Genomic DNA, 12,549 nt, shown 5'->3' with positions numbered 1-12,549 from the left:
TACTATGACTCACTTTGTCTTTAAACCATGAAGCACTAGATAACTTGATTAGACAGCTACAATCATCCAACTGCTGTCTGGATCCTATTCCAACAATTTTTTTTCCAAAAACCATTTTCCACTGTGTTAAATCTGGTGTGTAGGCAATTATAAATGTGTATCTTCTATCAGGAATTCTTCCTAGTGCACTTCTTCTTAGCAACAGTTGTCATCATACTCCTGTTAAAAAAGAGCGGCCTTGATCCAACTACATGTTCCAATTATTGCCCGATTTCAAATTTACTGTTAATTAGTAAACTACATACTCGAAAAAGCAGTTTTCACTCAGATCAACCTTTCATCAAACAACATTTTTGATACTTACCAGTCTGGTTTTTGCTGCAACCACAGCACAGAGACAGGTTTATTATAAGGTTGTTAAAGACCTGCGACACACATGTACTCCAGAAAAGTAACTGTCATTCTGGACCTTCTTGACTTGCTAATGCCTTAAATACCAGTCAGACCACTCCGGTCTGCAGGTCATGGCAACCTGGTTATATCACATACATATTCTAAGCTGCTTTTAGTGTATATGCACCAAAAATCTGGAATACTCTGCCTTTAGACCTGAGGGAAGCAGCTAAACTAAATGTTTTTAAGAAAAAGTAAAAAAACTCATTTATTTGACCAAACCTGTGGTTAGGTTGTCTTGTTATTTTTATTTTTATATCCTTCACTCTTTTATTGTTCTATTGTTTAATTTTTGTAGCATTTTTAAATAAGGGCTTGTAATTATGTTTTTACTGCTTTTATTACTTTCACCTCAGTCTCTGTTTTATGTGTGTGTGTGGATGTGTGTAAATCAGTGTATGTGTACGTTTGTGTGTATGGTTTATAACTGTTTTAGGTGTGTATTTTAACTATGTATATACTTTGTTGATGAGTGTATACATATTCTTTCATTGATTATTTTATGTGTTATCTACTACAGAGCACATTGTGTTGCTATGCAGGAAATATGCTCTATAAATAAAGTAATTTATCTCAGACTGGCTTCTTCACCATGACAATGAGTTCACTGTACCCAGATGGCCTCCACAGTCACCAGATCTCAGTCCAATAGAGCACCTTTGGGATGCGGTAGAAGGGGAGATTCACATCATGGATGTGAAGATGTAAAATCTGCAGCAACTGCTGATGCTATCATGTCAATATGGACCAAAATCTCTGAGGAATGTTTCCAGTTGAGTCTACTCCACGAAGGATTAAGTTCTGAGGGTAAAAGGGGATCCAACCTGGTACTAGCAAGGTGTACTTATAAAGTTGTGAGAGAGTTTAATTTATTTATATATATATATATATATATATATATATATATATATATATATATATATATACATATAAATATATATATATATATATAGATAGATGTGTATATATTATATATATATATATATATATATATATGATGTAAAATCTGCATTTACATTTAATATTTCATTCTTTCCAATCATATTTTCTTGACAGTGGAAAACACTCCATGTCACAATCTGCTCCGACCCCTCTGACTCTTGGTCCCCTAATTAGTGGTTTATTGGACTCACCTGCCCCTTGTTATCCTGCCCGTGTGTTTCTGATGATCCTTGTGTATTTGTACCCCCTGTTTTGCACTTGTCCTTTGTCGGATCGTTGTTGTGTTTTTCACCCTGTTACGTTGCTCCTGCTGTGTCATTGACTGAATGTCGAGTACCTGCCGCCGATCCTGGTTTCCTCGTTCGGTTCCTCTACAGAACATCAACTCTCCAGCTATGTCCAGATCTCCGTTGGATCTACATCTTGTGGTCCAGCCCGTCCAGGAGGCTCCGGTCAGCGTGTCAGAGGCTCCACCTCCTGGGTCTACGCCTGCAGGGTCTACACCTGCAGGGTCTATGCCAGCAGGGTCCAAGCCTGCAGGGCCTATGCCTGCAGGGTCTACTCCTGCAGGTTCTACCCCTGCAGGGTCTGCACCTGCAGGTTCTCCAATGTCTTCGTCTCCAGAGTTCCCGTCTCCAGAGTTACCTTCTCCAGAGATCCCATTCTCTTGAGTTCCCTCGTCCTCTCATCTGCTTCCCAAGTCTTCGTCCCCTCTGCCTCCTGAGTCCCCTGGTCCCGGCTCCTGGTTCCCCACCGCCACCCTCCCAGATTCCCCTGAGCCCTGGTCCCCTGGTTTTTCGTTTGGTGTGCGTCTTGTGGGCGTCTGGTATCCGCCCCTTGGGGGGGGGGGGGGGGGGGTATGGGGGGGGGGGGGGGGGGTACTGTCAGGATCTGCTTCGACCCCTCTGACTCTTGGTCCCGTCCACCCCTAATTAGTGGTTTATTGGACTCACCTGCCCCTTGTTATCCTGCCCGTGTGTTTCTGATTATCCTTGTGTATTTGTACCCCCTGTTTTGCACTTGTGCTTCGTCAGATCATTGTTGTGTTTTTCACCATTTTACGTTGCTCCTGCTGTGTCATCCTACGTGCCATGATTCATTAAATCCGTTTTATTTTACCTGAGCTGCATTTCTGCCTCCTGGTCCAGCTCCAACACACATGGGTCCACCACCACCGACACCGCATCGTGACACTCCATGGAAATGAACAAAAATAACAACATAAGTAGCTTTGCTTAAAATGTAGAGCATGAATGCTTTCATGTTCACAGAATAATTTTAGCTCAAGCTTCAATATCTTAAAATAAAACACAGCTGCTCTGAGGCATCAGAGACTGGAAAAGTTGTCACGATTTATCAAAGTACAAACGATGCTGATCTATTTCGCCCACTGTATAATGAGGTGTCTGCTTCCATATCAGACCTCAGTTATGAGTCACAACCAAAATACATGAGTGAAGACTACATTTGAACCTTTAATATTAATGTTTGACCGTGTGCGTGTGCGTGTGTGTGTGTGTGTGTGTGTGTGTGTGTGTGTGTGTGTGTGTGTCAGGCTTCTTGAGGAGGGGGACTTGGAGGCTGCAGATGAACAGAAACAGAGGATTGAAGAGCTGCAGAGAGACAGACGGAGAATCCTGGAGGAGAACAACACATCACATCAGCCCAAATTCTTTAGGTGGCCTAAATCTGTTAGAGAATTTATTTTGCCAGAATTCCTTTCTTTACTTTTACAGGTGAAGTTAGGTCAACCTGCTCATCTGAATTTAACTTAAATGTTTCAAATAAAAATAGTCTTATGTCCATTAAAGTCATAAAGTTGATGGTGTATTTTAGAGTTTGAAACAAGTCATGAGGTTGATGAACTTTATTGCAAGACTAGAGTTTATAAAAAATTAGCCTGGTATTTTAAATTACAGCAGCATCTATAATTTAAAAACAGATGTATTTAAATTCAAACTACCTAAATCTGTATTTCCACGTTTAGGATAGACGTGCAGCAAGCCAGACAACGATAAAATACACTGCCTGGCCAAGATAAGCTGCCATCTGAATTTAACTAAATGAATTGGCATGAGCCTCCTATTGAACAATCAGTGCATGGGTGATTATCTTTCAGGTGCCAGCAAGTTACTTTACCCCAACTGGTGGACTCGTCCTGTTTTATTCTACACAGAGAACTAGTCTGGATACTCACAGACACAGAAGCACGTGAGGGGTGGGACTAGCCACCTCAAAAATAACCAATCACAAAAAAGGCGGAAATGTCAACTTTAGCTGTTGTCAAAAATTGCATCTGGCAAAAGCGTAAATGTCTTTCTATAGAAGAAAGGCTTTTAGCGCTTCTACTTGTTGTGGTTTTAAAGACATGTTCAAGTTTAGAGCCTTAGCGAAGTCCGCTTCAGACGCCACCTTCATTGTTTATGAGAAACTGAGCGTCACAGTGTGTGATGTCAGCTCAGTGCTGATTGGCTCAGTTAGATATCCCAAGGGGTGGTCTGATGAATCCAGATGGACCCTGTTCCACAGTGATGGTGCATCAGGGTAAGAAGAGAGGCAGATGAAGTGATGCACCCATCATGCCTAGTGCCTACTGTACACTCCTGTGGGGGCAGTGTTATGATCTGGGGTTGATGCAGTTGGTCAGCAGTTCAGCAACAGGATGTGCTCCAAGAATGAGGTCAGCTGACTACCTGAATATTCTGAATGAGCAGGTTCTTCTATCTGCCCTGATGGCACGGACATATTTCAAGATGACAATGCCAGGATTCACGGGGCTCAAATAGTGACAGGGTGGTTCAGGGAGCATGAGATCATTTTCACACATGAGTTGACCACCAAGGTCTTGGTGATCTTGCTAGTGCAACACCGGATGGAGACAAATCTTGTGACATTGCAGAAGCTTATCTGCTTACCAGGCCGTGTATAATAATTCACAGTGACGAAACCCTCAACTGCCCTGAAGATGTCCCACAATACAAATACAACAAATAGTCAAACAACCATAAAAAATACATTCATCCTCATAACTTGAGTTTGTGTTTAAAATTAGCTGGGCAAATTCATTATACAGTATTTGTAATTGCAACGATTATAGAATAACAATGAACTAATTATTGAATGCACTTCAGATAGTTTATTATTTATTTGTAACAAATCAGAGTGTATTTGTGGTTTTGTTCCTATAGGATGTCAAAGGAAGGCGATTGGGTGAGCAACCACACGTACTGGGAGCTGAGGAAGGACCCCGGCTTTGCTCACGTGGATTTCCCTACGCTGTGGTAACTGCAGAACTGCAGTTCACACATATGTCAATACACACAGCCTCAACTGTGATCCAGGCTGGTTCTGGTGATGCCTGTAGCTCACGTCATCCACATTCATTCATCCACTTTAATCAAAGTTATATTGCCTTAAGAACAAGTGCTTATCCGTGTTGGGTAAACATGTTAATTCTAGCATGTTTTAGGAACGGTCTGATTTTTCCACATGTCCACTCATGTAATGTTATGTTTACTCTGGACAGGAGAATAGCTCGATTGATAAATAATTTTTAGCGGAAATCTACATTAGCTTGAAACAACTGTTGTCTTAACGTGGACCTTCTCTACCTCGGAGATAACCTGGCCTTCATTTGCCTGTGGCTGATTGTATACCTATTCTGCATTGTCTGATGCCTTACTATCACACTTCCATTGTGTAATTCCACAGCATTGCCTTAAAATCACTTCTGTAAGAAACTGATCAGACAATCTTGAGAACATCATTGTGCATAGATTATGTTGATTAAAGGGTTTTTCCACCCACAGCTGTAAGTCTCTGCTGAAAGGTACAAGGCAGCCCCAAAGACACTTGCTTCCATAAACACAGATGCACACGTTAGCGAACTGGCTTAAAACACACACAATGACAGCTGCCTTGCACCTTCCAGCGGAGGCCTACAACTGTGCTTTGTCATTAAGGAGTCCCAACGCTAAAAAGGCACCTGTGATTCCTTTATGTTACTAATTAGTTTCACTTGCAGTCAGATTATTTAGCTCACCAAGCAGAACTGGGATCACTACTGAGTGATTTTAAGGACGTTTTTACTCACAGTGCTACTTGGATCCACTCACTTACTGTGTTTTATGCTAAGCTAAAGCGAAAGGAGTACAACTGTGACAGGAGAATACTGGGCTGGTTAACAATGTTTTTTTTTCACCAATCTTAACTCTGGGAAACATATCAACAGACAAAATTTCTATTTTGGGTGGATTATCCCTTTAAAAATATTTCAGCTTTTTTGCTTTGACTGTATAAACACTTGTGCAACAACAGCTGTAGCAATTTCTTATTCCAGTACCTTTTTCACTTTATTCAAATGTGTCCAAGACTATGCTTAAAGAAAATAAAATATTGTGATGTTCTTTGGTCCTGTTGAGTCATTTGTGAGTCATTTCAGCAACATCTCAGATATTTCATCGTGTTCTACCTGTCCCTTTTCCACAATGTCATAGGTTCAGCTGTGAACATTAACCTTCACACTAAACATACACATGATATGTTCACGTGACTGTGTCACAAAAACTTGTTTCTGCAAACACAGTGAAACATCAGCTGTGATAGCTGTCTGCTTCACTGTTGCCTTTGTGGGCAATATTTCCAGGACAGCTGTGTAAAGTGAAGCCTTTACTAGAAGGTTAAAAGAAAGGGACAAATAATACCTTTTTTTATCCAGTTTATGTAAAAAAAAATAGACAAAACTGAAATGCTAATGTGATGCACTTTGTGAAAAATATTTTAACCTATAGGCACGTTAAATCTGCAGATGGATAACTAGAAACTTCCTTGAAATATTATCAGTCTTCTGGCATCGTATGCTGAACATCCCTTACTTTGGACTCTGATCCTGCGATGGCCATGATGACCTTTGTGAAGGCAGCCTTACTTTAGTGTGAGGAGTATTAGAACCATCCAGCATATGGACAGGGTTGTTATAAAGAAACATTTTAATAATAATGATCTTCACTTGTGTAGTGCCTTTCAGCGTCACAGAACTCCAAAGCACTTTACACTACATTGACCCTTACTGACAAAAGGGGCAATGGTGGCAGAGGAGTTAGTGTCCACCCCGTAACTGGAGGGTTGCAGGTTTGTGTCCTGCTCAGTCTGTTGCAGACAGTGGTTGTGTCCTTGGGCAAGACACTTCACCCTCCTTGTCTGCTGGTGGTGATCGGAGTGACCTGTGGCATCTATAGCAGCCTCGCCTCTTTCAGTGAGCGTCGGGGCAACTGTGGCTAAAGTGTAGCTCTTCACCATCAGTATGTGTGTGTGTGTGTGTGTGCGTGTGTGTGTGTGTGTGTGTGTGTGTGTGTGTGTGTGTGTATGTGTGTCTCCAGGCAGCCTTCTAGCCCCCCGAACTGTGATGTCGTAAAATAGTTATGTGCCTTCACTCTGCTGATATGGTTAGACGATTCATGTTGTGGATATAACCTGTCTTGACATAAACAGATGTTGGGAGTAAGCATGTATGTTATCCTTTATCCTCTGTGGAGTTGGTCAAGAAGCTATAAACATATAAATAAGACATATTGTCCACCTAATGCTGGAGATGACCATTTGATCCTGGGCAGAAGAAAAGGGAGGGGTAACCACATGTCTCCCTCTGCTGACCAGCTGGAGATGACCATCAAGACTGGGAGAAGAAAATGTGACATCATGACATCCAAGATTAATGGTCTCATCGGGGCCAATGGAGAAGTAACAAGAAGAAGAGGAACACGTGACCAGGAAGTCTGAAGTCTGAAGTAGCAAGCAAGGAACTGACTGTGAGGGAGGGGACAGAGTGAATAAAAGAAAGATATTGGGTCTGTTCAAGAGATGAGCTTGATGGGATGAGTGAGAGTCAGTCAGTCATGGACTGAGCTTTTTGGAGAAAGGCTTTTGAGAGTTTTTAGGAGAGAGGGCCTTTGATGGGAAGAGTTTGTGAGGTACAGAGATGGAAAGAAGGAAGCTTTTGCTTTGAGCTTTTTGTCTGTGATAATCTGACCTAATGTCATTTTTGGAGAGCTTATTCAGCTCAACTTTGCTATAACTCGGTGTATTGGCAAAGAGTTGTTTTACTTTTTAACCCACCTTGTCGGGGTTTCGTTTGGATTATTATTATTTTTTATTCTGTGTGAAATAAAACCTAGTTCCTCGGATTCGTGGAACGAAAAAAGGATTTACGAGTGGGGTCTCCTCCTGTCGATAACCGAGCAAAGGTGAGATGCTGGTAGTAAATGCCATACCGAGGTATTGCTATAAGTTGTTTCCTCCATCCTGGGCTACAGGTAAAGTCAGTTGTCTCCTCAGTATAAAAGGAACAGCTGGAAAGGGTCTTACCCTGAAGTGTACATAAGCTTCATGGACTGGGGGTGTGTGTAGGTGTGTTTGCGCCTCCTCTTTGTCTGCTTAAACAAATTTTGGTCAGAATTAGAAGCTCTGGGTTTGTGGTACTTTCAGATCAACTCCTACAGAGTAAGAGTGTTTGTTGGCAGCTGGCATTGTCACACTCACTACATCGATTACAAGTCAAACACTGAGATATTAGTAACATCTAGCAGAGTGGAGCTAGCCTGCAAAATTGGCTTGTAACAGATGTGTAGGAGACGGAGGGAGCTCCAAGTCCCAGAGATCCAGGCGCTGCCCCAGAACACAGGAACCCCAAGGAGACTACAACCAGAAAGGCCCCCGCCCCCCTCGAGAGGCACAGAGGATCGCCCCGGGGGGCCACAACCAGCAGCCGGCAGAGTCCCGGGAGACATCAGCGGCAAGCCCACAGGCCCGCCTGCAGCCTCCCACCCCCTAGCCGGCTGAGCCCAGGATCCAGCGACCCAGGACCCAGCAGAGCCCAGGGACCCAGACCCCTCCAGGCTGCCATCGGGATCGGTCAGGCAGACGCCAAAAAATCTTAAACTCCCTGACCCGGGAGCCACGACCCAGGCAGACCAAGGCACCGCACTCCACACCAGGTGTGGCAGGGGGAGGGGGTGACGAAGATCTATATCATCAAAAGAAGTCCCAGGAGAGGGGAGGAGTCAAAGGCCCCACCTGACATATACAGTCATACACAAACACAGTCATACACTCCCTCCCTCATGCTCACACATACACATATAACCAAAGACTTACAAAAATGCACGCCGGACACCCACTCATGCTCCCCATACACACCCTATTCACTCTGGTCCCGGTACTGCTGCACGTGGGGTACAACCATTACCAGTTCCCAGAGTTCGACCCTTTCTGCTGGGGTGTTGATGAGCAGACTCCCTCGCCCAACGCTGAGCACAGCAACCCACCACCCCAGACCCCAACCAGACAGCCAGATCTCCCTCCTAGCCTCCAGCCCCAGGAAGCCTAGCAACAACAGAGGTGTGCCCTAGTCTCCCTCCGCCTGCTCCAATATGGTGTTAGTGTGCGGACAGTGCGGGCATCGTCTGGCCTGGCAGAATTTCTAAAAAAGAGATTTGGCTTTGAAGTAGAACAATGCTCTTTCTGTACTAACGAAGATGAAACCCTTGAACATCTGTTTTTTTATGTCCTATTACTCAATGCTTCTGTGGGACTTAAAAAACTGGATTTCCTTAAAAATTAACAATATGCCCTCATTTCAACTAAATGACATTCTTATACTGGGATTATCCTGCATTGTTTGTCACAGACATTATCAACATATTAATTCTGTTGGGTAAATATTATATTCATTGTGCTAAATGGAGGAGTGCTAAGCCATCTTTCTCAGGCTTCTTAAATGAATTTAAGATGTTTTCTCATCACTTACAAAGATGAAGAACAGAAGTGCCAAAAAAGTCTCTCAAGATATCGCCCGTCTCTTACTTTTCTAAATTCTAAGTACTCATAATTCCACAGCTCCACAAATGTCAACCTTTAAATATTTGCCTCACTCCATTTCAGTTACCTGCTCCCCGACTGCTGTATTGTTACTTATGTATTGTTGTTGATTGCCTTTGTACACATGTTCATGATGCTACTATCCTCTCTGAGGCTTTGTACATTTCTATTACTCAAATAAAAATAAAAATAAAAAATGACGCTTCGGGGGACCCATGAGCCAGAGCTGTAGAAAGAGAGAAGAATGGAATGCGGGAGTCACTTTTTACATTATTAGTTTTATTTGGGATTTTTTGTACAATACTTGTCTGGTTGCTGTATCATCACGAACATGCATCAGAAATGGAAGCACAAATGGAGAGACCAATAATAAAGAAAATGTGATTGAGAAGACAAGTAATTATTTAATATTTTTCAGTTAATAACACTGACTGCAACGAACTGCTGAAGCATGAGACAAACAGGATTACAAACGTAAGAAGATATGTTGTTATGTTTTGTGGACTCAAGTAATAAGAGAGAGGATTATAAGATACCTTTCGTCAAACTTTTTGACAGGTCTATTGTTCTTTGACCTTTTAGACCTTTCAGTCCTATTGTTCATTTTGACCCTTGACCTTGCCCCCCTTTCCTATCATTAATCAAATGGACAGGTGTATTGTTCAATCTTTGCCCCCCCCCCTTCCGTATCATTAATCAAATGGACATGTGTATTGTTGATCGTCCAGATGGCCTAGACCCCCCACGCCGCATCATCAATGGCGTATTGTTGAGCGTCCAGATGTCCATGATCCCCCACGTCATAGGCTAATGTGTGTAATGGTGCATGAAGTTTCTTATTGTGTTACCCAGCGGTTCCCACAGCCCCCCTCCCTTCTGAGTGTAATCCTATTGTGTATTACTCTTTAAAAGCTCAGATCTGTCCGAATGGTGAAAAGCCGAGCTCTAAGAAAAAATGATGAACCACGAGGAGATGCATGAAGCACCAAGCCACGAGGAAGAGAAATGTCTTACCTCTCAGATATGTTCATCACCTAAATTCAACACACAGAAAGTTTTGACATCTAAATTGTACTGCAAATGCAGAGAAGCAAGAAAAAGAAGGCCAGCCTCACCAGTGAACAGAACCACATCAGTCTGACGCTGCAGCCCTTATAATGCATTTACCAGCCCTTACTGGCACACTATATCAGTCTAACCTCGTGGGACTTTTTATATCTAACATGACATGGCTCACTGACAGTGGATGAGTGCGGCCTAACTGCTGTGAATGACAGCCCCACACGCTGGTCAAGTACTTATGAAATGGTTGTACGTCTCCTCAAAGTTAAAGAATCTGTTTGTGAAGTAGCAAACAAGATGGGATGGTCTGCTTGCTCTCGAGTGAGTGGCAGAAGCTGAAGTCAATGCAAGAACTTTTGCAGCCTTTTGCTGAACACACACAAACTCTTCAGAGTGACACATTGTCTATGTCATTAATACTCTCTTTGATTTACTCAGCCATCTGGCAGATGTTCACGTTGGATTTCGTATGTTCAGTCTTAAACTTTGTGTTTAAATGTGTTATTTACATGCAGCTCACTGACACTTTTTGACCAGAACTAAAACTATTGTGTAAAACTTTCTGTCCAGCAGCACCTCAAATAATGGATGAATCATCAGAGGCTGTAAACACACACACACACACACAAACTCTTCAGAGTGACACATTGTCTATGTCATTAATACTCTCTTTGATTTACTCAGCCATCTGGCAGATGTTCACGTTGGATTTCGTATGTTCAGTCTTAAACTTTGTGTTTAAATGTGTAAATATTTACATGCAGCTCACTGACACTTTTTGACCAGAACTAAAACTATTGTGTAAAACTCTCTGTCCAGCAGCACATCAAATTAATGGCTGTAAGCACACACACACACACACACACACACACACACACACACACACACACACACACACACACACACACACACACCTTTCAGAAAATGTCTGACTCTCTGTGTTACCAACTCTAAACATCCATTCAGACATTTCTCTCACTTCACAAAAGCAATGGTTTACCATCCTAAACCATTTATGGTTCTGTTGTAAACCACCCTGCATACTCAAGCCTATAAGAACAAAAGTTGATCCTTACCTCAGCGTGACGCTTTTAAGATCTGTTGAGCTTTCTTAAAGTTCATTCTAAACAATTTTGCACGGCCAGCGACTTCTGACAAAGCAATTGACTTCCTTTTTTTTTTTGCAGGTGGCGGGAAAGTTTTAAAACAAAGATCTGGTTCATTCTAACCAAGTCGGCATGGAAACAATTCACAAAAGCAAATGACTTGCTATTGTTTCAAAGAGCTATTTAGGTGAACAGCATCTTTGGTTCGTCATCATCAGCAGTGAAAGCTTAACCATCGCCTCCTGCCTTTAGTGTCACATTTTGTTTTCACTGTCACACACACACACACACGCACACACACACACACACACACACACACACACACACACACACACACACATTGCTTCCTGCCTCAGAGAAAAGATTTGATCCTTTTTGTAGGACCTACAACAGCTGAAATAAATAAAAAGCTGTTTATGAGGTTTGTTTTTTGGGAGGGGTGGATTAGTAAAGTCTCAGAGCAGACGTACCTCTGGTCAAACCTTTAATGTCATACCTCTCAGAATAGTTAAACTAAGGCACATGCATGTCGTAAACGGATTTACACACGAGCGAAGAAGAAGAAGAAGAACCGATGGATACGTGTTTTGAATATAGCCTTCCTCTGCTAAAAACAACGTTCGAATTGAGACATGATGAGATTGGCTTGACAATGCAACAGATTTTTCATAAGCAATTTCAGGAAGAAATGTCCGGTACAAAACCGGTCCGGTATTATTTTTTTGGATCTGCACGCACGCACGCACGCACGCACGCACGCACACACACACACACACACACACACACACACACACACACACACACACAACTCTAAACACCCATTCAGACATTTGTCTACCTATACAACAAAGCAAATGACTATGTATTGTTTATAAAAAAAAATTTTCGACCAATCGCAACCGTTTTCTATTCAAGATTTTTTTAAACAGCTTTATAAAATGTAAAACCGCATTTTCGGAGTCGTGATTTGAGGTGTAACAAGCTAAGATGACGGGTAAGTTTTTAACTTAAGACGCAAATCTTTTTTTCTCTTTCTGGTTTAACATCTTTATTTTCAGACGCTATTGTCATATCGGACGGCGAGTGGGAAGAAATTCCTATTGAGGAATTA

At 42.2% G+C, this 12,549-nt stretch overlaps 1 protein-coding gene across 6 annotated transcripts in view; it reads left to right on the top strand.

The window, feature by feature from the left end:
* osbpl3b (oxysterol binding protein-like 3b) overlaps positions 1-5,808 on the top strand; it is a 192,589-nt gene extending 186,781 nt beyond the window's left edge. For all 6 annotated transcript variants that reach the window (XM_070551285.1, XM_070551284.1, XM_070551283.1 and 3 more), the window contains 2 exons: positions 2,951-3,073; positions 4,584-5,808. In XM_070551285.1, the coding sequence (XP_070407386.1) occupies positions 2,951-3,073; positions 4,584-4,680 (220 nt within the window). In that variant the 3' untranslated portion in view covers positions 4,681-5,808. The remainder of the gene's footprint in view (positions 1-2,950; positions 3,074-4,583) is intronic.
* Positions 5,809-12,549: the final 6,741 nt, after the last annotated feature.

The sequence above is a fragment of the Nothobranchius furzeri genome, chromosome 5, assembly GCF_043380555.1.
Source record: "Nothobranchius furzeri strain GRZ-AD chromosome 5, NfurGRZ-RIMD1, whole genome shotgun sequence".
NCBI classification, from domain to species: Eukaryota; Metazoa; Chordata; class Actinopteri; order Cyprinodontiformes; family Nothobranchiidae; genus Nothobranchius; species Nothobranchius furzeri.
This window is presented reverse-complemented; position numbering and strand designations above follow the sequence as displayed.